The 27,968-nt window shown below is 47.0% G+C and overlaps 1 protein-coding gene across 5 annotated transcripts in view; it reads left to right on the top strand.

The window, feature by feature from the left end:
* The window catches only part of RORA (RAR related orphan receptor A), a 360,107-nt gene that overhangs the window by 258,670 nt on the left and 73,469 nt on the right, over positions 1–27,968 (top strand). The window contains exon 1 of one of the 5 annotated variants that reach the window (XR_014504798.1): positions 17,378–17,626. The exons of 3 other annotated variants lie outside the window; for them this stretch is intronic. Coding sequence is in view for 1 of the 2 variants with exons in the window: in XM_083412806.1 (XP_083268932.1) it covers positions 17,596–17,626 (31 nt within the window). In the remaining variant the exon portion in view is untranslated. Of the gene's footprint in view, positions 1–17,377; positions 17,627–27,968 lie in introns of those variants that run through there. One more of the 5 variants, XM_083412806.1, reaches the window with a different exon arrangement.

Below are 27,968 nucleotides of genomic sequence, written 5' to 3'. Positions count from 1 at the left end.
TTGCCAGCCACACAGGGAAATGTGCTCAAGTCCACAGTCATAGAGGATGAACAAAAGCAACACTTGGGGACTGAAACACTTTCATACAGCACTTGAGTTTCAGTAGAATCCTGAGAAACAGCACTTGCATCCCCCCCCCAAAAAAAATTCCTTTGTGCACAGCCCAATGTCTGTTTTTAAAGGCCCCCCCCCCTTTTTTTTTTTGCTTTTAGTTTGTCTGCAAGTTGGCTGGAGGTTTTGTATCATCTGAAAGGTTGGGGGTTGAATATTTAAAATAAAAATAAATGCAGGTGTTGTTCCCCACTACGTACAGACATTATAAAAGGCTGCCTTGTGCGGAGTCATGCCCTTCACCCAGTTCTGCCTGCTCAGCCTGGCAGCAGCTCTTCAGATCTCCAGGTAGAGGATCTTCCCTGCAACTCCTCCTTTCAAGTGTGGTGGCAGGAGTTGAACCTGAGGGCCTTCTTCACGCCATGCAGGTGCTCTACTAATGAGCTGTTGCCTGTTTCTCCATGGCCTGCTCCTCCCCGCCGGACTCCCTCAGCTTGGCACACACAAAAGATTCATTGAGAAGCTTAAAAAGCCGGCCCTCCTAGCACTGCCTCCTAAGCCAGCCAAGCTGGGAGACAGGTCCTTTGGTGGCTTTCTCCCCACCGCCCTCAAAATTCTTTAAACCCTCATCCCTGAAACATCTTGTGATGCAGAGCTCGCCTGTGGCGTGTGCTTCTGACTGTCAAGGACCTACAGGACCAAGTGGCCGCAGGAATTGCCTGCCTCCTGGAAAATTTCACAGGCTCTCTTCTTGCGGCAATGCCCATCAACGTCTGCTGGCATCCCCAGATAACCAGGAAGGGGAGAGGAAAGAGGGGGGAGCCTTTCAGGAACCAGCCTGAAAACCCAGACATAAGACTTTCCATCAATTACGGGCAGCGAAGCCTCAGGCAAACAGTTTTGAAAGTGAAACCGGACACCTCGGGGAAACTTGCTCCAGAAGGAAACCTAATATGCCAGGATTTGACTCTGGCACTCGGGCACACCCTTCTGCTGTGTCGCCCTCCCCAAAATAGGCACATTAGCTTATGTTAACTTGGTAATATGTATTCAGTAAAACACGTAGAGGCCGACTTATGCCAGCCACATGAAGTGTAACCGCAAGCTCAGCTGGAACCCCTGGGGTTGTGACTTTTAAAAAAGAAAAACCCTGATTAAATATATACTGCGTATTTATCTTCCATCGTTGTACACCACTGCCGCAATGTGCTGATGTTTGGAGGGATAATTTCAGCAAGTTGTGTACCATATGAGCAATGCCACAAATTTGTGGCTGTCAAAGGCAGGCTGGATACCTGGAACAACTGGAGTCACTAACCTAGGATTTCTGGCGTCAATTTCTAGGGCTTAAGACAGGTTGTGCTTTGTTAATGATGCAAGGCCAGGAAGCCAGGAACTTAGCATCTATATTAATCCTGCCCAACGCACAGTCTTCATACTGCCAGCCGGACGTGATGGCCCAACATTGCAGGCGACCCTGGCCTATTCCCAGGCAATGAGGCATGAGTAGCAAAGCATTATGAAAAGACCAGAGTGTAGGGTTGCCAGGTCAGGAGCATCGTAGACCCTGAGATGGCAGGGCTTAAACTTGAGACCTAGGGGTGGGCCTCAATGATGTCACAGGGGTAGCCCCTGATGATTCTTCATCTGTGCCACCTCCCACTATTCAACCCTGGAGACAGAGGTTAATTGGGAGAGGGGAGAAGGGAGCAGAGGAGAGCAGCTAGCTTCTGCCAAGCTGAAACTTGCAAGCTGCATGCGATGCAATAATAATAATAATAATAATAATAATAATAATAATAATAATAGCTTTAAAAAAAGGCACACTTGCTCACCTGGAGATTCAGGTCCTCTCCCTGCTATCAGGAGGGGTCCAGGCAAACTTGGAGACTATCCTAAAATCCCATACAAAGGTTCCCCTTTTCAACTAGATATCCTTCAGATGTTCTTTAGGATCACCACTCAGTTGAACACCTGCCTCTGGAAGTGAGTGTGTTTGCCTTAGCCTTCCCCAACTAGGTTCCCTCTTGATGTTTTGGAGCACAACTCCCATCACCTCCAGCCAAAATGGAACTTACAGTGCAAAACATATGGAGAGTACCAGTTTGGGAAACGCCAGTTTGACTAAAGGGGCAACAAGTGTAAGTCAGGTCTTGAGTCCCTGCCGTTTCCTGAAAAAGACCTCAATGGACAACTGCCATAGAAATCTCAGAACCAGTTTTAAATTTATAGGTAGCTGGGGTCTCAAAATGTAACCCAAATGGAAATTCTCCAACCAAGTAGTTACTTATATAATCCTAACATCTGGGAGGTCTCTAGGTTGCCAATTTTTTTCCATTTCTTCACCATCATTGAGATTTTCCACACATTCCGCAGAATTTGGAACTACACACAGTTTCCAACGTCTCGTTAGCTCCATTTTTGTAGCACCTAGTAAGTTCAGAATCATGCCTCTTTTTGTCTGAGCGTTTTAAGGAAAATTACAAGACAGCAAGCTCTGTCTACAGCTGTATTTCTTTTATTTTGAAATTAATAAATTAACAAACTCTAATACCCTTGTAGTATGCTATCTGTAGTGTGATCCTTAAGGCGATTGGGAAGTTGTGGACCACTTTGGGAAGGAGGGCTCGATTTTGTGGGAGGTGACTTGGGTGACTGCTTGCAGCAATAAGACTAGGAGTAGTCGACCTGTTTATTCAACTCTTCACTCAAGCGCTGAACAAATAGTACAAGCAGTTAATCTTCGTTCAGAAAGCTGGCAGACGTGGCCTGTACAAGCAGTGTGGCACTAATGCCCATTCATTTACAACATCAATGCCTGTTCAAAGGGGAATGGGCATGTGAGTAATTGTGGTCATGTATCATCTTATACAACAAGGGAAAATCATGCACACAAACCGTGTAGCAAAACTGTGAAATGGGCTACAGGCAGAGGCGGAGTGAGCTCCTCTGGCACCCGGAATGGCGCACATGCTGTGCACCCGGGGGCAGGGCTAGCATCCCAGAGGAGTGTCGCCTGCGGCGAGCGTCCCGGGGGGGGGGGTGGCAGCGATGTCACCCCCCTCAGGGATGACACTCTGGGTAGACCGCCTCCACCGCACCACCCTTCCTCCACCAGTGGCTACAGGCACAATTAAGAAGAAAATACCCAAGAGCTTAACCGGGGGGGGGGGGGGGAGTCAGTTGGTCTTGGACTGCTGGGAAGGTGGTTGCACCTGCTGGCAGGCAGGTTCCTCCTGGCCATTTCTATTCAATGCAAAACTACTCCATGCATGGAATAACAAGTTATCAAAGCTGCAATTTTCAAAGCTTACGCAGTCAAATTTCTACTGAGCCTTATATTTCCACACTGCCCATTCCAATAGTCTGTGAAGCATGCCCATTTCTTTTCTGGTGGGTTTTGGGCCCAAGATGCCTTTCTTTCTTTCTTTCTTTCTTTCTTTCTTTCTTTCTTTCTTTCTTTCTTGTTACTTTTAAAGCCCTCAGTGGCCGGGGAACTGCATACTTCAGAGAGCACCTAACCCTGTGGCGCTGGCTGCCAGTTAAAACACAGTCACAAGGGCAGGGCGGGCTTTTGCCAGGGAATGTCACTTTACTTCCCCACATTCACATTCATTATCGGGGGGTGTTGAGGTATAATTACGTTGATTTTACAATTTGTTTGTAATCCTCCCTGAGCCGTGGAAGCATTTTTTATTTAAATAATATATAATCCCTCTTTCCTGCTGTCGGCAGAGTCACAGCTTCTTTCTAGCGCCAAAAGGAAACCACATTTTTCAAAAATGTGTGCGTCAAAAAGGGTGTGTGTGCATTTGTGTGTGTTTTAAAGTATGTTGCAGAGCTTCCTGCTTCGTTTTGTTCTCTCTTGGGCTGTAAACAAACTGTTTTGACAGCATCCACCTCTTCTCTCTGTGTGTCACTGATTTGTAAATGTATTTCAGCAGCTTAAAAAATCTCTTCCCAGTGCTGTGTTGGTGGGCAGCAGCAGCTCTGGCACCGGGCAACATTCATTTTAAGCTGGCATTTGAGAGAGGGTCTCCCTGCCCCCACCTCACCCTGACCCGGCAACTGTCATGGTGCATTGTGGTTTGCAGACAGCACACTCTGAAAGGGATGCTGCTTCGTGGTATTTGGTGACAGCCTCTGCAAAATCCAATAATAAAAGGAAGTGGTTTTTATACAGAAAAGAGAAATTTGAGGCTGTCGCTTGCAGTAATGATAATGGTACACGGTGGCATCGTATGCATTACTTTTTCCTCCCAAGTGATTCAACAGCTGAAAGTATCCATGACAGTCTATATTTTTCATTGGTTTGGGGTTTCTTAAAGGAGCAAATTCCCCACTGAATGCATTTCTGCCTCATTTTCTCCCTGCCTATGAAACAGGTGACAGTTGCAGGGGGCCTTGATTTTCCTGGAGTTATGTATGGGCACGCTCCTATCAAAGCCAAGCACATTGGAGCCCCATTGATTTCAGTGGGACAAAGGTGAGCAAGTGCTTCGTTTTGTTTTGTTTGACTAGCTGAGACTCCTGCATTGCAGTGGGTTGGACTAGATGACCCTTGGGGTCCCTTCCAACTATGATTCCCTTGCAGCATGGCTGACTTGCTTGAGCCAATTTGACTTGTGAGGACCTAGTGTGGTGTAAGGCAGATCTCTTGAGCAAGCAGGCAGAGGGATGCTGCAGCCTCTCCCCCCATCACTGTGTGGTGCTATAGTTCTTCTTATGGCTAGTCAATCAATCAATCAATCAATCTTTATTACGGTCCAGAGACCCTACAAATCAATACACAATTCATGCAGCCTACCTCCAGGTTAATCAAGCATTTTGTTTAGAATATAGGGCTCATTTGTTCTTGCATTTGTTCTTGTTATGGCTAGTGATAAAAACAATAAAACTGCAATGAACTGATCAAAACAAGGCAATCTTAAACTATCATCTGAGTGCATCCGGTGCCCCAGTTGCCCATGAAAATGCTGAAGATCCAAAGGCTTCCTTAACGTTCCCCTTATGGGCCAAAGAGCCAAGTCACTTCTCAGTGCACATTTTAAAACTTGAGCTGAACTCCTGCCTGCCTCTTCAGTGCTGTGAATGGCTGCCATGGCAACATCAAATAAAAGAGGTGTAATGGGTGGAGCCAGGCAAAGATAATCAGCTTTCAGGGTGGGAGGAAGCTGGGGAGTGGGCAAGGAAATTTCCCAGGACAGCCCTCACAGAAGCCACAAGGTTATACAACACATGGAAGTGGACCACAAATAGGAAGCAAATGAAAGCAATAGATTTCAGTATAGCAATAGATTTCAGTACAGCAAATAAAGTCTGCCTGTGCTGGACCGGGGGTGGGTGGGGTGGGGGGAGGCTCACACATCCTTCTCTGCACTCACCCAAGGAGCGTGCAAAACAGAGCTGGAGAGATGTGTGACTCAGGCTGGTGTGTGACCTGGTCTTGAGGGTCAGGTGGAGAGGTATGGAGGGCCGCATTGGACCCTGGGACTGAGGTTACCCATCCCTGAGCTAGAAGAACTTCTCTTCCTGGCCAGAGACCATCTCTGCCTCCTCCCCTTACCCCGCCCTGTAAGGTTAAGTCCCATCAACCATCACTCTGAGCTCCTTGGAAGAAGGGTGCAAAAAGGTACCAAAATTGAATGGAGGTTCTTTGTTACCCTTCTGCTAATGGTGTGGGTGTGTGAAAGCAAACCAGGCCTATGGATTTAAGTGGAGGTGATGCACCAATAAAAGTTTGCATAGACGGTGTATGCATGACTCTTTGAAATGTTCCTCCTAAGACCTGACATAATGGGCGTTTTCTTGAGCCAGATGGGACAACCTGTTTTCTCCAGCTCTGCTCCTCTTGAAACTGGGCATCACTTAGGTGTGGGCATGAGAGCTACAGGGACGTCTATCTTTGTGAAGTTTAACATGAATAAGCAGACAGCAATGAGTTCTGGGGGAATTCATCAGGGTTATGTTCTGGGTTTTCCAGTTCCTCTCTGCCTCAGTCCAGCCTCCTTCACAGGGTTGTTTTGAGGGTAAAATGGGCAGGAGGAGAAGAATTTTTGCCACCTCAAGCTTTTTTAGAGGAAAATCAGGGTATAAATCAGAGTTTAAAGCAGGTGGTACCACCCCCTGGGGTGCTGTGGGATTACCTGGGGGGGTGCTAAGAGGTAAAGGGGTGGCTGGAGGATGCTGGACATAAATGATTTTCAGACTTTGAAAAGCTGGTATCACTGGATCAAGTCAATCAATTCTGATGAATTGATTAAACTAAATAGTTTTAATTGGATTTTGAATCCATGTTACAATTGTCACTGTTTCCAATTTTATTGTGCCCTTATCTTCCTTAGTGTATCATGCAAACCCCTATTCTGAATAATGCATTTAATAAAGTAGGATGGGTTTATGGAACCAAGGGAGTAGTTGCCCCCCCCCCCCCAAATTGAGAACCACTGATGGTAAACAAAGGAAGTAATAGTAGTTAAGCACAAACCACATACTGAGTCACTAAAATCCCTTCCCCCTTTTTGAGGGCCTTGCGGGCTGGGGAAGGGAATATTACTTGCAAATCATGGTACTAGTCCTCCAGCATATTAGCATTTTCAATGGGAATGGAAGTTCTTCATTGACAAAGAGAATGCCTGGAGGGTTTACAGAAATCTCAGATGGACAGGTTCCTTCTCAGGGAGCAGCACAAGAGCTGTTGGATGTGCAGGTGGGTTCCCAGAAGGGATGCCAAGGAGAACTAGGGACCTTCATCCTGTCCCCTTCCTTGTAGCTTATGATATCATGATTTGCAAATGCATCATTCTCCTGAAGGTAGTGTTTAGCCTTTGGCCACCCTAATCATCAATCCTAAACAGCATGAGGCAGGCATATTTATTGTTTGGATGGTGGACGTCAATCTTAATAACGCAGCCCCACCCACTTAATTGGAGAGTGACTTTGGAGGGCAGACACACGCCCTTCAGGGAGGTTCATCAGCCACCTCATTTGGTTATGTCACACATCCAGATTCCCAGGAATTATTCAATGTCATGAACTCTGTCCACAAATGTCTTCCCCAACCCTTTGTCTTTTCTGCTGCTCAGACTATAACTATGCATATCAAAAACCAAGAGCAAACGAAGGAGCTTTTTGCACCATAGGTGACTGAAGCTGCACAAATTCTCTGCCTGCAGAGTTAACTTTGCAAGGATAGAATCTAATGTGGGTTGCAGGTCCATCTGCTTTCTGGGGAGCAGTTCTGGAAGGGAGGTGACAGGAAGCGCCTCTGAGAGGGTGGGTCTTCTTCAGAGGGTGGATCACCATCCCCTAAGCCGCTAAGACACTCCCTGGGATCAAACACTTCTTGGGGTTCAGAATCTGCAACTCTCACCTTGCTGGGAACGCTACCCAGGGTCCTCCATATCTATTTACCCAGGCTCCTCCCACTCCTCCTCAGGGTCCCTCCACCTGCTGCATGACCCCTCCTTAGGCCTCAGGTACAGGGAGGGAACAGGGTGGGAGGTCCAGAAAGTTGCTAATGGCACAATTCTAGCCATGTCTGCTCAGAAGTAGTTCACATTGATTTTAATTAGGTATACTCCTAACTAAAGAGTTGCAGCCTTTGTGTTACTTACTATACATTCAAGAAAATATCAATTAACCATTTATTTATTTCCCTCTCGTCATATAGAGGGCCTCAGAGCAAGTCACAATAAGAAGAATTAAAATATTAGAGGGGGACAGAAAACCACAAGAACAGATAAAACAATAAAAAACCAAATAAATACTTGCATTGTTCAGCAAAGGATTTTGCTGCATAGTGATGATTTTATTGGTTTTGCAAAGGTCTCATCTTCTCAGCTGTATTTCAGTTGTATTGGTAGAGTAAGGAGGGAGGATAACCACTCCACCACCCAAAATAAGCTATGAAAAGGTCAAGAAAGCAGGATGGACTTCAGATACCTAATAGATAATAAATTTAATGCACAATGGAATACGACACTTATTTTCCTTTCTTACATGAGGCGTCCACTCATCTACCATCCCAGTTTACCCATCCAGTCTTTGCATGCTTAGCTTCAGCATCTATGAGGTAGTAGTAGATGGACCAGTTCACTTGAGCTATGATCAGGTGACCATGAGGAGCTGATTGGTCCCCAAGCCCATAAAAACCAAAGTGTTCCCCTTTCCAGATGCTCTCAATTTCTTTGATGCCGGTTGCCAGCAGGGCTTCTGAATTGTGAATCCAAGTTCATGCCTTGCTAAGTCACCTCCCTACCCCAGTGGTGCTGGTGAGGGGGTTTGGGGGCAAGAGAGAGAGGTGGGCAGCCTTCAGGCTAATCCCCGCAGAGCATATCTGCTCAAGATAACCTCTTCATTATATGGGAGCATCTCCCAGGGCTCCTTATCCATTGTGACCTGACCCTTATATTTCATGGCATGGAAGGTGATGTGGAGAAAGAATGTCATAATGTTTCTCTATTCCCTGACAAGCCTTTGAGTAGCCCTGTCAACAGTGATTTGGGGCTGAGCTGAAATAATCAAGAACGAAGTATCTGCATGACACATCCTTGAAGGATTCTTGCCAGTAATAGAATGGGGATGCTAATGAGTTTTCAGCCACATTTTTTTAAAAAAATAATAATATTCTAATCAGGCAAGAAGAAGTGATTAAGGTCTCTTTCACATCCACACTCCTTAATCTTACCTAGTTTATGTGCTGTGCTGAAGCAACTTCTATGGCATAGGGCTGCCTTCCCCAACCTGGAGCTGCTCCAGATGTTTTGGGCTACCATTTGCATCATCTCTGACCCTTGGTCATGTTAGCTAGGCCTAATGGGAGCTGAAGATCAATGCATCTGGAGGGCACTGGGTTGGGGGTAGTTTCTGTAGGGTGTGCCGGCATCAAGAAATTTTAACCCAAATTTTAAGGCAGCTGTTTTCTTGAGGAAGCCAGGATGTCCCCTCTGGGCTCTGAGCAGCTCACATGATGGTATCAGCCCCTTTGATCAGCTTTTATCGGTGGCCGCCTATCCGTTCATTCATTCCATCTCTAAATTGCCCACTGGCCCAAGTCCTCTGGGAGATTTGCAACAGTAAAACACAAAGACAATTCAGTTGGCAAAAAATACGCAAGAGCTCAGCATCAGAAAAACAGTGTCAGAAAAATACAGCACAAAACTTTCTTGGAAGTTGTAACCACTTGTCATGATGGCATCACTATGCTGTATGCTTTGGGGTGGAATACCCCAGCTCAGTGGCGCCTCCTCAGCACACTGAAAACCCCAGGTTTGATTCCTGGCATGTCAGGTTGGAAGGATCAGGACGCAGGGTGAAGGGAAAGGCCTTCTGATCCTAGATCCTAGAGAGGTCCTTAGTTGATAGGTAGATGGTCAGTCATAGCTGGGATGTGTGTGAGCACCAAGGAATCGGGAAAGCTCCTTCCTCCCTAACCTTTGTCAAACCCAATGGGCCTTTAAATCATTATTAATATTATTAGCAGTATTAATTGGGGAAGGGCCATAGCTCAGCAGAGCAGGTTCCAGGTTCAATCCCCAATGACACATCCGGGTAGTGCTGGCAAAGACTGCATCTCTGGGGAGCTGCTGCCAATCAGTGTGGACAATCTTTAGATAGATGGATCAATGCTCTGCTTCAGTACAAGGCAGTTTCTTGTGTTCCTAGCAATTTTTGGGTGCTGTGAAGTTTATTGCAAGGAGCGCTGACCATCAGACAGGCCTGACACCACAAATGGCAAGTCATTGGGAAGTTCTCCTGCACACCCCTAGTTGAAATGAATGGTGCTGCCATAACTAGGGACAAGAGTTTTTATGTAAATGCCTAGAGAGGCAGTTAGTTTACTTATGTTACTTCACTGGTGCTTTAAGACTGTTGTCCTGAGCATACTGCCATGGCAGGGATGGAGAGCCTGTGGTGTTCCACATGTTGTTCAACTCCCATCAGCTCCAGTGATGTGAGTTGAAATCCAACAACAACTAGAGGGCCACAGGTTCCCCATCCATGTACTACACAGTAAATACCATTGAGTATTATGGGGCTGAGTATTATGGGGCTTAACTCCAAGTAAGTATTGGCAGTGATAACTTTCAATCCTGCTTTCCCTATATAGGGAAAGGTAAGTGGGATGTGGGTGGCACTGGGGTCTAAACCACTGAACCTCTTAGAATGCAATATGTTTTAAATGGTTTATATGCTTTAACTGTTTTTCATCCTGTATTTTAAATTACAGAATCATTAAATTACAATTACAACATTATAAATTATTGCATTGGAAATTACAGCATTGGAAATTATAGAATTGTAGAGTTGGAAGATTCCCCATAGAGTCATCTAGTCTAGTCCCTGTATTCCAATGCAAATTGTTGTAACCCAGCCTGGGACCTGCTGGTGAAGGGCAGACAAGAAATAATAATACACAGGTAGCATTCTTCAGTACATTTCAGGGCTTGCTAAATACATTTTTGTGTTAATCTGGGAACTGCTTTCCCCAGAACTAGTGAACATCCTCAAGACTCTGATATCACTGCACTCCTGCCCCTAATTTTATCAGCCCCAGTCTTCTCAGCTAGCCGAATCCAGGAGAACTGCCTGCTGCGTTTCCCTGACCTGAATGCTGTTGGCCCCTGAGGCCTTCTTGTGCGCCTCTCTGGGGACGCCTGCCGCTCTAGCTGGTGGCCAGCTGGAGAATCTTTGCTACACTGCAAGCTTGCTCCAGCTGCTGCTAACAAATGATACAATCGGTGCTTTTTCCCCTATAACAAAGGTGCAGGAACGCTGCCCTGCCCCTCCTGCTTCCTCGCCAGTGGAAGAGGGAGGACTGCTCTGTGGATGTGTGGAGAAGCTTCTTCCCTGCACGTCTGCTCTGCAAGCTGCCCTGTCCCTCTTGTTTGCATGCACAAGTTGGAGAGGCAGGGCAGATTCCAGAGTTGAGGCACAGGAAGGTTTCTGTTAGCCTCGGTGGCTGAAGAGCCTCTTTAAAGCCCTGCTGTGCCTTTGGGTCATGAGAAGACCCTCTCCAGAGCCCATAGAGGATGTCCTCTTTCCGCTCCGGGTAGAGTCTTCTCGTGAGCCAGAGGCATGGTGTGGGGAAAGGTGCCAGAACTGTGTTCCGATGTATTCTGGCTAAAAAACAGCCCTGAATACAATACTGTGGCAGAAAGGATAAGCTGCCATCTGCACAGTGGCGACCTAGGCACCATGGAATGTTAAAAAATGGATGGCTAATCAGTTGACCCTAGCAGGAACTCAAAGCCAAGGCAACATCGCATTCCTCCCTAAGAGACCTACCTACCTACCTCCGTTTGTTTGTTTGTTTGCTTGCTTGCTTGCTTGCTTGTTTAAAAGCAAGCAAAAAAACTCTGGGTCCTGCTCTAATGGTCAAGAGCAGGCACCATATTGTCCACTTAAAATGCTGGTGGCAGTATCTTCTTTAGATATACTGTACGTCTGGGGTGTGTATGCATTTGCATCTATTGGAGACCGACTGCCACAAACAGCCCACTGCATCAGATGTCATCCCTGATTACCATTTTCTCTTCATCCGGGCTGGAAACAAACACTGATCAATAATAATTCAAGGCTATGTACCTTAAGGTTAAACATCTGACAATCAGAGAAGACTTAATGGGCTGTGACACCGCTCAAACCAATGGCCTGACATGCCTTGCCATGTCATAAGGATATGCGGAGGGTGAGCTAACCTTGCATTAAAATACATGAAGCCAGTCCCTCCCCCCCCATACACCCCTTCTGAATCTCAAGTTCGTTGTCTTGGTGCGTCTAAATGTCAGGGCACTGCGTTGCTGAGCTATTGCAAAGCAACCATAGGCTCGTAGTGGTGGAGACGTTAGGCATCGTGTCCACATACACCATGCCCCGCCCAACCCTTTTAACTGCAAATTGACCCTTCATATTATTTCTGCAGTCCTGGACAGATGATAATCTAATCCATTTTCCAGGGTGGAATTTTATAACCCACTAAAGCAAACACAGACCACTCACTGCCCCTGTTGGGCTTCCTTGTACACTGCATGGGATCTTACAGATGCTTAGATCAGCTTTCCACTGGGGTTCTCTGGATGTTCTTGGGCTACAACTCTGAACAGACCCAGGCAGCACAACCAATGGACAGGGACAGTGAGAGTTATAGCCCAACATTGGGAGGGTCACCAGGTTCCCCATCCCTGATTTAGGGCTCACCCGCACTTATCTTTCGCCCTGCAATCTTTAAAGCTGAATCGGAACAAATGGCAATTTGTGTTTTCCATGGGTTGCCATTTGCTCCGATTCAGCAGTAAAGAGCAGGTTTTCGTGGGGGGATCTTCAGGGCAAAAAAAGGTATTGGACACGGTGCTTTTAAGCACAGATATGTGCCTGGAAATGTGGCACAAAGGGAGGTCTGGATGACTCCTTAAAGGAATTAATGCAGGCCTGGAAAACAGAAGAGACCATTGGAATGATGTGGGGTGAGCTGGAGGTAGGGGGATAGCTACATATCAGAATATAGCGCTTATGGAAATATGTAACAATCATTGATTAGCACCAGGACTTTTTTTCATCTGGAACTCACTGGAGCTCAGTTCTGGCACCTCTCGGGTAAAAGTGGCATTGTCATTGAAAGAAAACAAGGGAGGCGCTCATGGGAGCTGGTAGTGAAACATCTGGGGGGGCATTTCATACATTTTATGAAATAAAGAAAATAACGAAATGCTCTCAAGATACAGGGCAGAAGTCCCTTCCTTAACACTTCTGCTGCCTGATATCCTTTTAGCCGAAGATGATACTAGGGATGCTGCTTGGGACCTTCCGCATAGAAAGCATTCATTGAATTACAGTCTTTGCCAAGGTGTTTATTTTTCTTCTGCTGGTACTCACTCAGGTGGGCGCCAGGGCCATTCCAGGAAAACAAGAGAGGCGTTCATGGTGACTTCCAGCAACCTTTCCTTCTAGAAAAACAGCACTGCACAAAAAGCAATCTCTATAAGCAGTGTGTTTTCATGTATAGGTCTTTGTCATGCAGCCCTTCTTTTCTTATGGCTGCCTCTTCATGATTTTGCTTTTAAAAATGTATCAGTTTTTTGTGGGCTGATAGTGTCACTGAGCCACATAAAAGCCATGGCAGTTGATCATTCCGGTGCTCTGCTGGTTCATCTTGCAAGAGTCTCTCACTTCCCATTACCAGAGCAAGGTTAAGCTGAAGATAAAGGTCTCCCTAATACATTCCCCTCACCCTCAGGCAGATATTAATAGCTTTTTGATTTGGATGCATCTCTAAAGAATTAAAATAGGAGGAAAGCCACCTCCGCAGAGAGTGGGATCCCCCCAGATGTGACCTGCTCACCTCAGTCTCTCACCTCTTAACCACACAACACTTCAAACCAATTAAAGAGAAGGAAAAGGAAACATTACAGAAGAGATAAAACACAGCTAGATTCCTACTAGGCAAACTTCTAGAGTCCTGCCCAATATGCTTCAGTCAGAGCTTCAGATTATACACTTTCTTGTTTTTCAGTTGGTCATCTTTTCTTTTTTAATGGTGCACTTAGTTCTTACAATAAATAATGCAAAGAACAGTAATATCTTAAACTCATTTTAATATTATTTTGCTATATATGTTTGGATACCATTGGATGCCATTGAATCAAGCTAGCAGACCAAACCGGTCAAAACAACACTGATTGGGAACTTCTTAAGATGTTGTCATCAAATTTGGCATAGTGGCTCCTGAGATCAAGAAGCAAGTTTTCATCTATGTTTAGCTACAGTTAGATGACACTTTGAATCAAGATGGCATACTAAACCTATCCAAATGTCACTGATTTTGACTTATTTGAATTGCATAACATTTGCATATGATAATCTCCTCCTCACTGTCAGGAACCATCATGACAGATTTGGTAGCGATATCTTAAGAGGTGTCCAAATGTATCAATAGCAAGCAGAAAGACAGTCAAACAACTTTCCAAAATATATAGATATCTATAATCCATCTAAAAGATGGCACTCCCCTTCGCAGAGCTGGTAAACTCCTGCGCACATCTGTCACCCCAAGAAATGCCTTTAAACCTTTGCTCTGTTGTCTCCTTCATATTTAAGAGAAGAAAAATGTGGATTTTCCTGGGGGAGGCAGCTCACAAGGTAACCAGACAGGGAGCTTTTTGCTCCTTCTCTTTTCCCCTCCTGCTTTTCATTCTTTCTCCATTATGTAAGCACTTGCCAAAAGTAAAATACAGTTTCCGAGACCAGAACATCTGCAGTTCATTCAGTTTAAATGTAATAATTATTGCTTTCGTCTCCCACAAGGCCAGCAAAATGCAACTAAACACAATAACCAAATACGAGAGAAAAAATGGATTCTGCAAAAGGCTTGCCGTTCCTTTGTGGAAGACACGCTCTTCAGCATGGAGGCCCTGCTTCCTGTTCCCAGATGCAAGAGCTGTGCTTGCAGGAGTGCCATTCTCAGAGACACTCTTCTTCTTAAACAGCTTGCAAGTAGGGCTGGTTCCAGATGCTGTGGGCCCTTCATATGCAGCCACGGGAAACAGAGGGGGCCTGCGCTTATCCGCTCTTAGATATACATGCCACAAACATAATGACACATCCATGTACTCTTTCCCACTCAACATCTAATAGACAAAAACCATGTAACAACATGGGGACACGGGTGGCGCTGTGGGTTAAACCGCTGAGCCTAGGACTTGCCAATCAGAAGGTCGGCGGTTCGAACCCCCGCAACAGGGTGAGCTCCCATTGCTCGGTCCCTGCTCCTGCCAACCTAGCAGTTCAAAAGCACGTCAAAGTGCAAGTAGATAAATAGGTACCGCTCTGGCGGGAAGGTAAACAGTGTTTCCGTGCACTGCTCTGGCTCGCCAGAAGCGGCTTAGTCATGCTGGCCACATGACCCGGAAACTGTACACTGGCTTCCTCAGCCTATAGAGGGAGATGAGCGCTGCAACCCCAGAGTCGGCCCCAACTGGACCTAATGGTCACGGGTCCCTTGACCTTTACCTTTATGTAACAACACAGCAGAGACACAATACTCGGTTTTGTAAGTGCAGGGGACAAGAGACAGGCACCCTCGAGGAGCCGATCCTCTGTGACTGATGGACTGACTGGCTCCAATCAGCACAAAGGGTGGGAAGACTTCTTTGCAGCAGCTAAAAAGCTGATTGGATGGCTCTAGGACACTGGCGATAATGACTCCGGCCCACTACACAGCATCTGCATGTGGGACCAGGAAGCAGGGCGTATGTGTTGAAGGGTGTGTCTTCCATGAAGCCATTTGCAAAAGCAACTGGGGGTTCAGGTGCCTGCATTGCTCACATGCGAATTGTGCGTATGGATGGGCTGATGTGGCCAGAGACATACCTACGCTCCCTGTGCCCTTGGCAAGGTGATGTTGGCCGCCCAGAGCAGTGGAGGAGCAGCCTGGGGAGTGCATGGCAGACAGGCAGGTTCCTAGCCACTGCAAGTCAGAGGGGAGAGGTGCAATTTTTGCCCCCAGCCCAGGCCTGCACCCTTGGTGAAAGCCAACCAGCCCAGCCCCTAGGCAACCCCCTGGATATTGGTGCATAGGGCTGTCCCCTGTTTTGTTTATCACAGACTTGAGCTGGGCCTGTGGGTTGGTACAGTGCTTCAAAACACCTGAAAGCACTGAATGGGTAAAGGAGAGGGCTAAGAAGCAGGTCAGGACGCGGGTGGCGCTGTGGGTTAAAGCCTCAGCACCTAGGACTTGCCGATCGAAAGGTCGGCGGTTCGAATCCCTGCGGCGGGGTGCGCTCCCGTCGTTCGGTCCCAGCGCCTGCCACCCTAGCAGTTCGAAAGCACCCCTGGGTGCAAGTAGATAAATAGGGACCGCTTACTAGCGGGAAGGTAAATGGTGTTTCCGTGTGCGGCTCTGGCTCGCCAGATGCAGCTTGTCACGCTGGCCACGTGACCCAGAAGTGTCTTCGGACAGCGCTGGCTCCTGGCCTCTAGAGTGAGATGAGCGTACAACCCTAGAGTCTGACAAGACTGGCCCGTACGGGCAGGGGTACCTTTACCTTTACCTTTAAGAAGCAGGTGGCTTCCAAAGGGTGTAGCGGGTGCTGGGAAGTCCCACCTTTTCTCACCAAGTATTGGTCCTTCTCACCCATTTTGGAGCTGATGCTGAAAACAAGGCCTGAGTGGCCTAAGCTGACCACGTGCTGTGGACATCTTTTCACAGTGTCATCCATGAGCTTTGCCCAAGTCCCTGTCCAGAGTCTAAAAGTATCCACAGGGGAGATGATACAAGAAGCTGAAGGAAAGGGGGTAAGGGGGGGGGGGAGAGAGAAAACCCCTGGTTCGCTCTTCCTATGCCCCAACTGCCTCCCTCTGCTGGAGGAAAGAGCTGTGTATGCCACATGGCGTACCTTGCACCCCCTAGACTAGGCACCGACCCTCATAGAATTGTAGGGTTGCAAGACACCTCAGGGTCACCTGGCCCAAGCCCTGCAATGCAGGAATCTCAAGTACTGTAGATCATATATGACACAGAAATACGGCCTGGAGGACTGTCACCAGTGCTGAAGCAAGTTTCGACGGCTAACCCACTTGGCTTCCTTATTCCTGCAGAAGAAGTCATGAAGCTGAACTGGGGCCCGTGGCAGCGCCCAGGAGGGGGGGGAGGGGGGGTCATACACATTCAGTGCAAACGTGCATTGAATGTCAGGGAAGTATCAGGGCTCTTTCTCGCCCCCCCCCCCCGATTTTGTGTGTGTGTTCTAAATAGCTTTGAGATTTCAGGGTTGTCACCCTGTGTGACACAAGAGTAAGCCAAAACGCTGGTGACGACCCTAAGCCCATTTCCCCGAAAGTAACCTCCGCTGACTGGCTTTCCAGCTAGGCTTCTGCGCAGCTCAATCAGACGAAGGTTAACGTTTAAAAAAATGTTTTAGGAATTTTTTAAAGCGTCTAAAACAACCATTCTAAAGGACTGCTGCGAGAAATCGCCTCCCCTTCCATTGCTAGGAGTCTGGAAACACGCGCAGACGCCCCTCGCAGGCGGCCCCAAACTGCAAACTCTTCCCGGGGGGGGGGGGAGTCTCGTCCGGATCCCCGGGTTGCGGCGCCCGCTGCCTCCGGAGAAAGTGGCCCCGAAGTCCGCGGCGCTTGGTGCCGAGGAGGCCCGCCGGGAGCAGGCTGAGGGGGGGCTTCCCTCCCCCGCGGATCGGGCCCCAGCAGGAGCAGGAGCAGGAGGAGGCGGCGCCGGCTGCGGGATGGCGGGCGGGCGGGCCGGAGCAGCGTCCGCCCCGCCGGTCCCCCTGCCCCACCTCCAGCGGCAGCCGGGGCGGCGCGCGTTGGCGGGCGGGCGGAGGGGGGGCCGGGCCGGTCACATGGCGCCTCAGCTGGGCCGAGGCGCGCCGGAGGAGGCGGAGGCTGCTGCCGCTGCTGCCGCTGCGGAGAGGGCCGGTCGGGGCTGCTGGCAGGCGCTGCTGACGAGGCGGACGCTGCCCCGCGAGCGCGCAGGAGGCGCCCGGCCAGCCCCGAGAGCGCAGCCGCCGCCGCCGCCGCCGCCGCCAAATGCTGTGCTTGGTGATCGCCGCGATGAAAGGTGAGCCGCGCGGCGGCGCCCGATCCGCCCGGGCTGCGGCGCTGCTTTCTCCGGCTCCGCGGGACCCGCCAGGAAAGCGGCGCTCTCGGCAGCCCAGGCGCTTTCCCAGCGCGATCCGGCTCCCCCCGCTGCCGGGTCGCTGCCTGCGGGCGGAGGCTGGCTGGGGGTGCGGGAGGGGGGCGATCCGGGCGCCGGGACGGGGCGGGGGAGAGGCAACTCCGGGTCCGCGAATCCGAAAGGGCTGTTTTGCGTTACGTAAAGTGACCGCTCGGAATCTACTCCCGAAGTTGCCCCCGCCGTCCCGTGATGCCCCTTGGCTCGGGGTGCAAGCCTCTCGGCGGGAACGTCGGAAGGGGCCTCTGTCCCGCTCGAGCTGACCTCGGGTCAGGTGCCCCGTCCCGGAGAGGGCCCGTCTGCCCTTGGCAGTGAGTCCGCTTGATTTAGTGTGTCTTTGTGTGCCACTAACCCAGTTGTGGTCTGAAGTCTGCAGAGTGCTGGACTTGACATGCTATATGGACCCCCACGCCCAATTTTCCAGACACAGACTCTGCCCGATAAGAGAGGGCACTTGAGGTAGAAGGATCAGTAACTTATTTATCCTTCAAAGTTTGAAGTCTTTAAAACGTGATTGTTCTTTTAGATGTGATCATTGCCTATTGTTAAATATTGAGGGGAATGCATAGCTTCAAAAACATTCTCCTCGCCCAGAACAGACAGAATATTGAATTGAGGGGAAACTTTGAAGCACATGTTATTTCTGTGGGGTGGTGATGCAGAGGGACACCAGAGGCATGTGCCCAACTGCAGACTAACAAGCTCTCCTCTCAGCCCTACATGTTTGTGGTTACCTTCCATTTCCCTCATATTTTACTTTCTCACAATGAGGTTGGGTTTGGATTTGAAAATGACTGATAGGAGCCAGCACTGGCCAGATGATCTATTTTGCGGTGCAGCAATGCTGTGCGTGTTTACTTGGATATAAATCTCACTGTTTTCAGTGGGGTTTATTCCCAGGAAACAGGGCAGCCTCAGTGGACCAGCGGATGTGGCAGAAAGTGGGTAAGCTTTGGGGTTGCAAGGAACTCTTTGTCGCCTGAAAATGATAGCAGGAAACTGAACTGGGTCTGAACGAAAGTGTTTGAGGATAACTACCTTAAGCTGGGGAAAGGAGATGTTAGGCTAAGGAGAATTGTGACCGACAGCTGTGAGCAAAACCCTTTGCATGCTGGTCAAAAAGACCATTAATCCAAAATGCCGTCTTCTGTGCTGTTTGGTAATAGTCAGGCATAATCCGCACTAACCTCGTGTTCTCCACAGTGTCCCTTCCCCAGCTATAAAGCTTATCAGTTGTTGTCAATTGCTGTGTTGGTTTTGTTTCCAGTGTGAGAGAGTCTTTACCCTTATTATATTTTATTGTTCTGAATTCAGCTCAGCCAAGACATCTGTCAAAGGTCAGCCTTTGTGGCTCTGCAGGATCTCTTGTTATTCAAAGGCAAGTTATGCTCTCCCCACAAACTTAAATGGGAAGAGATTACTTTCAACCCCTCCTCTGTAGCACAGGTTCAGCGTAACATTGACTAAAGTTGCACAGGGAACATGGATCAGGCTGTGTTACTCATGTCTGGTCTCTAAAATGTGATTTATCCCATTTGGCAGGGCTTCTGCAAAGTCTCTGGAATTCTGCTATGAAAAGCCAGCACAGGCAAAAATAGTCGGTTTTTAGAATCATATCCATTTTTAAAAGAGGAGCTAAAAGGAAGAACTGGATTGACCTTCCTTGATTGGATCATGGAAAATCAGAGGTTTTTAAAATCCCAGTCAGTGTCTGTCCTCAGTTGCCTTGGTTTCAAGAAAACCAGCGGAAGGCTTGCATTTTTGTCTGTGTGAGAAAGAAATGCAAAACTTTTTGTGGAATGTTTTCAATTAGCTCTTCTGCAGTATAACAAAGTGATTTTGCAATTTCGCATAGTTAAAAAATAACTAAATTGAAATAATGTGACCTTCTTGATAGTGAACTCTGTAGAAACACCATATACCTTAATATCAAGTAACACAATTTTCATGGTGTTGTTTCTCTGAAAAGAATACACAGTCTGGATTTCTCTTTCTGACTAGGGCACTTAATGATGGGGCTGTGGTGTGTTTTTTCATGATGATTCTTCTGAAAACAGATTGGTATATTTGTTGCTTTTTTATGAAGCAAAGCACTAAATGAACACTGTTAACTTTCCATTAAAGTCTAGTTTGGCCTATACATTTTTTGTCATTGGGTGTAGGAGAAGTTTGATCAGCCGAAAGAGAGCCACTGCAGTCATTATTAGAACCTTGGATCTGGTTTCCTGGAAAGGGTGGAATCAAGATGCAAACCAGTATAAATATGGCACAGAGTAGTTATTTTAAGTCTTATTTTGTTGCATAAGTTTAAGAATTGTATCTCAATGTGTACCTGCTTGTATCCCAGAGCAAATGCAACAAGAAATTACAAAACAAATTGATAGTCTCTTTTTAGCAGTGCAGCCCAAACTTCTGCATGTCTACCTGGGTGTAAAACCTATTGAGTTCAGTAGGACTTACTCCTAGGCAAGTCCATCTGGTAGCAAGCCCCACTAAACACAACATGCCTAGGATTTGTCATTAGACAAGCTCTTACACAATTCTAATTTATAAATTAAGGTCAATAATGTTTTTTTAAAGATCTCCTGCTATTGTTATTAAGTCACTTAACATACATTGGATTGAAGCTTCTTGTGCTAACCTATTTTATTAATTAATTAATTACTGTTTGGAAACACTTCCTAAAATACGTCCCAATCCCAAGCAGGCAGACTTGGAATCAGACCCTACTGAATTAGTAGGGAACGACTTCCTTGGAAGGTGCATTTAGGACTGCAGCCTTAGTGCAGCCAGCGTGGCTCAGTAATGGAATCTTGCAGAAACCTCTGAGCTTTGAGCTATTTAAGCAACATGGAGTGCAAAGCTGATCCCACCGTGCAGCCCTGCCACAGTGAGGTTGCAGATTTGGGGTGCTATTAAGGGAGACAGAAAGAGAGTCACATAAGTCTGAGCAATGATCCATGATCCGCTGGGAAGTAACTTTGTTCAAGTCCATTGAAATGAATGGGAAATGCACTAGGGCGGTGATTTTCAACCCGTGTGCCAGGGCACTCTGGAGTGCCTTGAATGCTGCTCCGGGGTGCTGTGGGCAACGCTGGCCTCTGTCACACTTTCCTTCCTTCCCTCCCTCTGAGGCCCACTTGCACCCCTTCCTCCCAAAGACTTCCACAGCTGTTTGCTGCAGCAGCCCTGACTACAAGTTCCCCAGGTGAATGGTGGCTCTGGGGCTGGCCAGGGAGTGCTGATTGCCAGGAGGTGAGGCACCTCAGAGACCAGGGGTGGCTGCTGCAGCTACCTGGAGGACTCTCGAGAGGAGGCTGAGGGAATACTCCACAAGGGAAGGTGTTTGAAAAAGGGTGAGAAGCTGCCAGCTTGGCAGGCGAGGGGTGACATAACTGGGCTCCTGAGACCCACAGGGGTGCCGCAGAAAGAATGCAGTTGGTCAAGGGAGCCGTGAAAACCTCTGTACTAGGGCATCACTTGTGCATGTATCCCCTATGTTTCAATTGGCTTGTTCACCTCCGCCAGCTCCTGTATTAATGCATGGGAAATATATTGGGCCAGGCTTGCTTGATAAAATGGAAACAATGAGAGAGGACTGGGTTTTAATGGAGTGCTTATGGATGGGGCGAGGAGAAAGATGCTGGTGCCAGTGGCATGACTTGTCAAGGTCCCTGCAAAAGCTTTTTGCAGGATGTAGTCTTTGATACGCTACTTTTGCCTGGGATCGCTAAGTGCATTTAGGTGCAGATCTTTCCGCCTGCCATGCCATGATCGGGGACAACTGATCTCTTGCAATTACTGTGAATGTCAGTGTTGAGTTATCTTCAGTTTTGACTTGTGACACTTTTACTATCTGGCATTTCATTTCATTTCATTTCAAATGCTGTAGTTGAAATGTATGCTAGAGTGAAGCTTGGCTACATTTGCTTTTTGCCTTCTTAGGTCTCCCTGGCAAATAGGTTTGTGAAAATTATTATCCCCCCACCTTTTCTGCTCTTCCTAAAACCCCATACCTCTTGTGTTGCACTGACCTCTGGCTGCCGGGAAAGAATGGATTCTCTGTGGTTTGCTCCAACAGAATCAGACCAGAAGCAATGGAGAAAGCCACTTTAGAAATGGTAAACTGAAATACATCGGCGGGAGATGCAGAAATATGTTTAGGTGGTTATGATGTTTTATTTATTCTTGGTGCCGTCATTGGAGTTTTGAGGAGATGTAATTATTTATGACTGCTCTGAAGATGAAGGAGAACAAAAGTGAAATATACAAATTTCTGTGGTCTTAAAATAAAAATAGGGAGGCAGAAACCCGTTAACTCTCTTCCTTCAAACAAATGAGCTTCATAACCAAAGATGGTTTGTGAGCTGGTAGCCTTATGTCAGATACGTTTTTCTTGCTTCATAAAGCACGAACAGGACCATTGTGTACAAGGGAAGAAAGTCCTTCTTCATGCACGTGGAACTTGCTCCCCCAGGAGGCAGTGTGACCACCAGCTTGGATGGCTTTAAAAGAGGGTTAGATAAATTCACAGAGACTAAAGCTATCTATCTATGGCTAGTGGCCAGGATGGTTCTGACATTCTTCTGAATACCAGTGGCAGGAAGTCACAGAAGGAGAGAATGCTGTTGTGGTCAAATCCTGTTTGTGGGCTTCCCATGGGGGCATCTGGTCAGCCACCATCAGAACAGGATGCTGGAACAGATGGGCCATTGGCCTGATCCAGCAACCTCTTCTTTTATGCTCTTATGTGGGGAATAGTGGCAGCAATAAAAGGGCCCATTGATGGGTTCAGGGCCTGCTCAGATGCTAGACTCACGGTGATCATGGCCAACCTCCAGGAAAACTTCTGAGGAAACACTCCTGGGCAACCAGCTACCTTAGTTTGTCCCCCAGCTCTCCTCAGCCAACTCCCCTGAAGACCTGTTGAGGTTTTATAATTAGTCAGTCAGAGATCGTGTGAGGATTATGTGAAACTAGGTGTTGTTAATACTATAACCACCCCAAGATCTACAGATGAAGGGCGGTACACAAATAATACTAATACTAATAATAGACCCTGTTGATGATAGCAATAATATAAAATGTTTGCATAGCCCTTTAGCAGGTTCCTTCAAGCTACACTAATAATCCTTAACTGCAGAGGATTGGCCAGAGAGTGGCTTACCTAAGGCCACCTGGAGAGAATGTATATGAAGCACTATGACATAATGCTTATGCAAATACTGAGGGGTTGTGTCACTGAGCAGCAAGGCAAGATGTTGTCATGGAGGTGTGCCCAAAAGTAACAACAGGCTGCTCTGCTATCCAGGTTCCTTGTAGTTTTATTTCATTCAGCACATATCTGTACTGATTTCAGAGGATTAGTCAAAGAGGACTGTGTTGTTGTTCTTGTTTTACTTTTGGTTGGGGGCCTGTTAGTGTTTTGGGTACCAAAATTGCAGGGATGCACCCTTGCAGCTGTCCATCCTGTGATAACAGCATGCAATCTTTCTCGTTTCCATCTTCTCCTCAGAGATCTTTGGCAGCAATCATAAGCATACAAGCACCCCCCAACTTACTCATATTCTACTCAAGGACAACTATGTATATGCGTGGCACCAGGAAATAAATAAATAATTCAGTTCAAACCTGGAAATGGCCAGAGAGGACACTGGAGAGTCATCATGGCTTGTGAGTAGACCCTCCCAGAGCCCAAAGAGAAGAAAACCTGCCATCAGATCCCTGTGCAATTCCACATGTATAGCTGAAGCTGCTTTGTTCTTTGTTAGATCATTGGTCCATCTAGTCCAGAAAGCCTGGAGTCACACTGAGGAATTCTTTTCCCAGCCGTGCTATCAAAGATTTAAGTGTGGACCTTTACTGTGTGGACTGCTCTCACGCTTATCATGAGGCCTCTGGAGTTCAGCTTATCAACGGTTACAAATGTAAGAAGAGCCAAGCTGGGTCAAACTACAGATCTATGTAGTCTAGTCTAGCTTCGTATTTTTATTGTTATTATTATTATTTATTAAATTTGTATACCACCCTATACTCACAGGTCTCTGGGTAGTTTCAACATAAAACCACAATATAAAAAAACAAAATACATAATTAAAACAAAACAACCCAATACCCCCCAATAAATGTCCACAAGGAGTTAGCAAACAGGACATGAGAGATGTAGCCCTCCCCTGCTGTTGTTATCCAGCAACTGGTATTAAGAGCTGCATTTCCCCGATCCTGGAGGTAGCAAACAGGCATCGTAGCTAGTAGCCAGTACTAGCCTTATCCTTATGAATTTGCCCAATTTTCTTTTAAAGCTATTGAAATTGGTGAGCATCACAACAGCTTGCGATAAGGGTCTTTGCTTTCTATCTGAGAACCTTTTGGCAGGACAGAGCCAGTGATTTTGATGCCTTCAGCATCTTCAGGCAGAGGCTAAACAGTCACATATCAGACACTGTCTGTCTCTGGATTTCCTGCATTGAGCAGGGGATCAAGGCCCAATCTGACTTTGTGATTCTGTGCCTTGGACCAAAACTCAGTGCAAATGCACCCTGATGTGGGTCACGGACCCCTGGGAACTCCTGTGCCACAAATTCCCTTGCAATGAAATGTGAAACTGTACAAGACTATGCCAGTGTTGTCTTGGCAGTTCTAGCTATCCATGTGCAACCACAAAGGAATCTGCTAGTGGGCTTTCAAATCCATTTTGGATTCACCACAGTTTAGTGTTACATCTGAACTATAAACTGTGGCTAATCTGAACTGTGTTGAAGCAAGCCACCTTCATAATGCGTGGACTGAAGTGGCCATGTTTCAAACAAACCATTGGTTAATATCAACTACAGTTTACCAAATTCACCAATATGAAAAACTGTGGCTGATAAGAAGTGGAAGATCACATTTCAGGAGGGGTTTGTGCCAGAGGTCTTCCCAGTGGTCTGATCTACACCGCATTTTGACCCAGCCCTTGGTGGTCTCCAAGGAGTTTCAGCTCTTGAGTGATTTCCATGTCTGTGGACACTGATCCGTTTCCGGTGAAGAACTCGCAGCAAAAGAGAGCATGTTCTGCTATGTGAGTTCACTGCTGTGCTTGGCAGTTTCATGAATTGAAAATGTTAAGCCTGTTTTAACTTGTGCAATACTGAGAGAGGGGGGAAATCTCCCCAAAACACGTTGGTGTAGGCACTCCACCCACAGAGGCTTGACTGACGTCAATGAAAACTCTTGAGTGTGCGTAATGTGGCAGGATCAGGCCCTTGGCTGAGGGGTGTGTGTATGTTGTTGTTTTTCATGGCACATTAATGAACACACCTGTCTGGAAATACCTGCAGATCAGAGGCATGTTAGGTAATGGCAGCACCCAGGCAGTTCTTGTGGTTTTTTGGGAAGCAGGTGGGATTACCTCGTGAAATGGGAGATGTAAGGAATGTTCTTTGACGCTGTGCACGTTCTGTCCTGCACCTTCCAAGGCGTCATACTTTTCTTCTACTGAGGATAACCCCACCCACTGGACAAATCAAACCGTCAATCCAGGAGACAGCCCTGCAAGGAACACTGAACTAACAGGGCACAGTTTCGTCCTTGCTCTTGGGTGTAGGATCAGGATACGAGTCAATGGACTGTGTGCTATTTTTCCATTAAGAAATATTTAGAACGTAAGGCGTGCTTGCTGGATCAGACCAATGCCCATCTAGTCCAGCATCCTGTTCTCACAGTGGCAAACCAGATGCCTGGGAGAAGCCCACAGGCATCTCCTCTCTTGTCACTTCCAACAACTGGTATTTAGAAGCTTTACTGCCTCCAACTGTGGAGGCCAAACACAGTCTTTGTAGCTAATAGCCATTGATAGCCTTATCCTTCATGAAGTTGTCTAGCCGTCTTTTAAAGCCATCCAAGTTGGTAGTCATCGCTGCATCCTGTTTAACTGTGTGCTCTGTGAAGAAGTCCTTTCTTTTCTCTGTCCTGCAGTTTCCAACATTCAGCTTCATTGGATGCCCGCAAATTCAGGATGTACGCAAGAGAGCAGGGGAAATGGAGAGTGCCCTTGTGTAACTTGCAAGGCGCCTTTTGATTTGCACCAGGGTCTTGGCACTCAAGCAGTGGCCAGAGAGGTGACATCTTGAAAGGACAGGTCTTGATATGGTATGATTTGGGGCACATAGCTGTGTACACTGCAATTCCTTGTTCAAACTATAAATCCAGTTCTGAGTTGAGTAAGGGGGGGGATGTTCAGATCAGCTGCATCCTTGTGGTACTTCACTGTCAAAACCAGTCTGGGTCACACTAAGGCATGGCTCCTTCAGGAGTCCCTCCCTACCAGCTCTTCCAAGCCTCATTCAACCCCACCTTTCCCAGTCTCTGTATCAACAATTTGTTAGAACAATACAACAATATCATTATCTTTCTGGTAAAAAAAAGAAAAATTGGATTCTGACTGTTCCTTTCCTGGCAAAGCCTGGAGAGAAATGCACATTGTTTTTTTGTGCCTAGCTATAAGTGTCCAAGAGACTTCTAGAAATGGTTGGCTAAATTATGATAAAATCTGCCAATCTGGGTGATTTAAAAGGTTCTCTTCATTTCCTCCTTTTGCTCTACTTTGGCAGTCAGAGCATAACTTTAAAGCATTCACCTTTTTGGTACAGTATTTATCTCCCAAACTACAATTAGCAATTGCAGCTGATAACTCAAAATGATCAAGTGAGCAGCCCACTCTCTCCTTTCAGGATGTGCCTTTTTGCTTGAAGATTTATAGCTGAGGAATGTGTTGTGCAAATGGTTCTGCAGCTGTCTCAGAGACCTCCTCTGCCGCTGCCGCCTTGAAGCTCTTCTTGCCTCTCAGGCCTGTTGTGGTTGATGAAAGATTCTTGATTCTCAAAAGTCTTTCGTTGTTCTCAGCCTGAGCCTTACGAAATGGAAACCAAGACTTTTGAGTTCACACTTTCTCTTCTAATGCTTTGGAGCGCCTGCCCATGGTGTGTGGCTTTAACCTTAACAAAGAGCCCCTACATGCGGGGCTTAACTTGCCAAACTAAGCCCTGCTGCCCCTGGAAGGTGTGCACCAGTTTGCAACATGGAGACCAACTCATTCCCATGCCAGTAGAGGCTGGCAAGATGGGGCAGTTTTCTTGGCCATGGCTTATGGGTGCAAATGTGCACTTAATCATGGTTAATGGAAGCCATGCTTTGTGAAACCCAGAAACCAGGGATTTGTGTTCTGATTTGTGGCCAGTGTTTGCCTTTAGTCTATGTGAACATAGCTATGAAAACAAAGCAGAGCTGAATCATATACCTGCACAGGGTCAGTGCATAAAGGCTTGTCAGTACTGTAGTGGTCAGAATTACCACCACCCTTCCTGTCCGGTGCCTATGCAGGTCTTCTTCCTGCAGGTAAGGCAGGTAAGACACTGTAACTGAAAATGCACAGGCAGACCTCTGTTTTGAGCAGGGGGCTTCCCGCTGAACAGTCTTCCCACCAGGCTGGAAGATGCTTAGATGTTCTTCTGAACAGGGATTTCCCGAAGGAGGCCCAATTCTTGATTTTCCATCTCCAGGAATATCTTGGAGCTCCAGGCAACTGCAAACCACATGGTCCAATCAGAGGTCTGCATTCTAGCCAGGCAAAATCATCTCATCTTAGCAGAGCAGGACTCCCTTGTCTCACTCTAGTACAGCCTTCTGCAACCTGGTGCCCTCCAGTCCTGTTCTAAGGTGAGGCTGATGAGAGCTGTTGTCCAAAACCACAGGACAGTTCAGGGAAGGCTGGCCCAGCTTAGGTTAGCCCAGTATAAATTCAATTTATTCTGCGGTATGGAAGAGAACAAACAGCTGCTTGAGTTGTTTCTGCTCTGTGTTGCCACTGGACTGGGAACTTCTGTAACCTTTCCTATGTTTAGTATGTATTTATGGGGTCTGTTACCTGGTGTTTATTGTCCAAAAATAAGTTTTATGTTTATTTATTTAAAACATTTTTTACCATGCTCTTAGGCTGAAAAGACTCCTACAGCAGCTTGCAAAGATCAGTAGCAAAGCAGCAAGTTGTTCCTGTACATTGTTGTGTGCAACAATTGCCTTTTGCTGCTCTGCAAATCTGTAAGCTCATTTTCTATTTGGGAAAAAACCTTCTGTATTATTTTCCCTGAGTTTTTGAAAGCAGCCACCTGTGCATGCAGACATGCACACAAACACCCCTACCAGATTTGACTCTCCAGGTTTACTTAGGAAAAAGTGTGAGTGTTTGTGT

This window comes from Podarcis tiliguerta (genome assembly GCF_965153285.1).
Source record: "Podarcis tiliguerta genome assembly, chromosome: 14".
NCBI classification, from domain to species: domain Eukaryota; kingdom Metazoa; phylum Chordata; class Lepidosauria; order Squamata; family Lacertidae; genus Podarcis; species Podarcis tiliguerta.
Note: the sequence above shows the minus strand (reverse complement) of the source record. Positions and strands in the feature narration are given on the sequence as shown.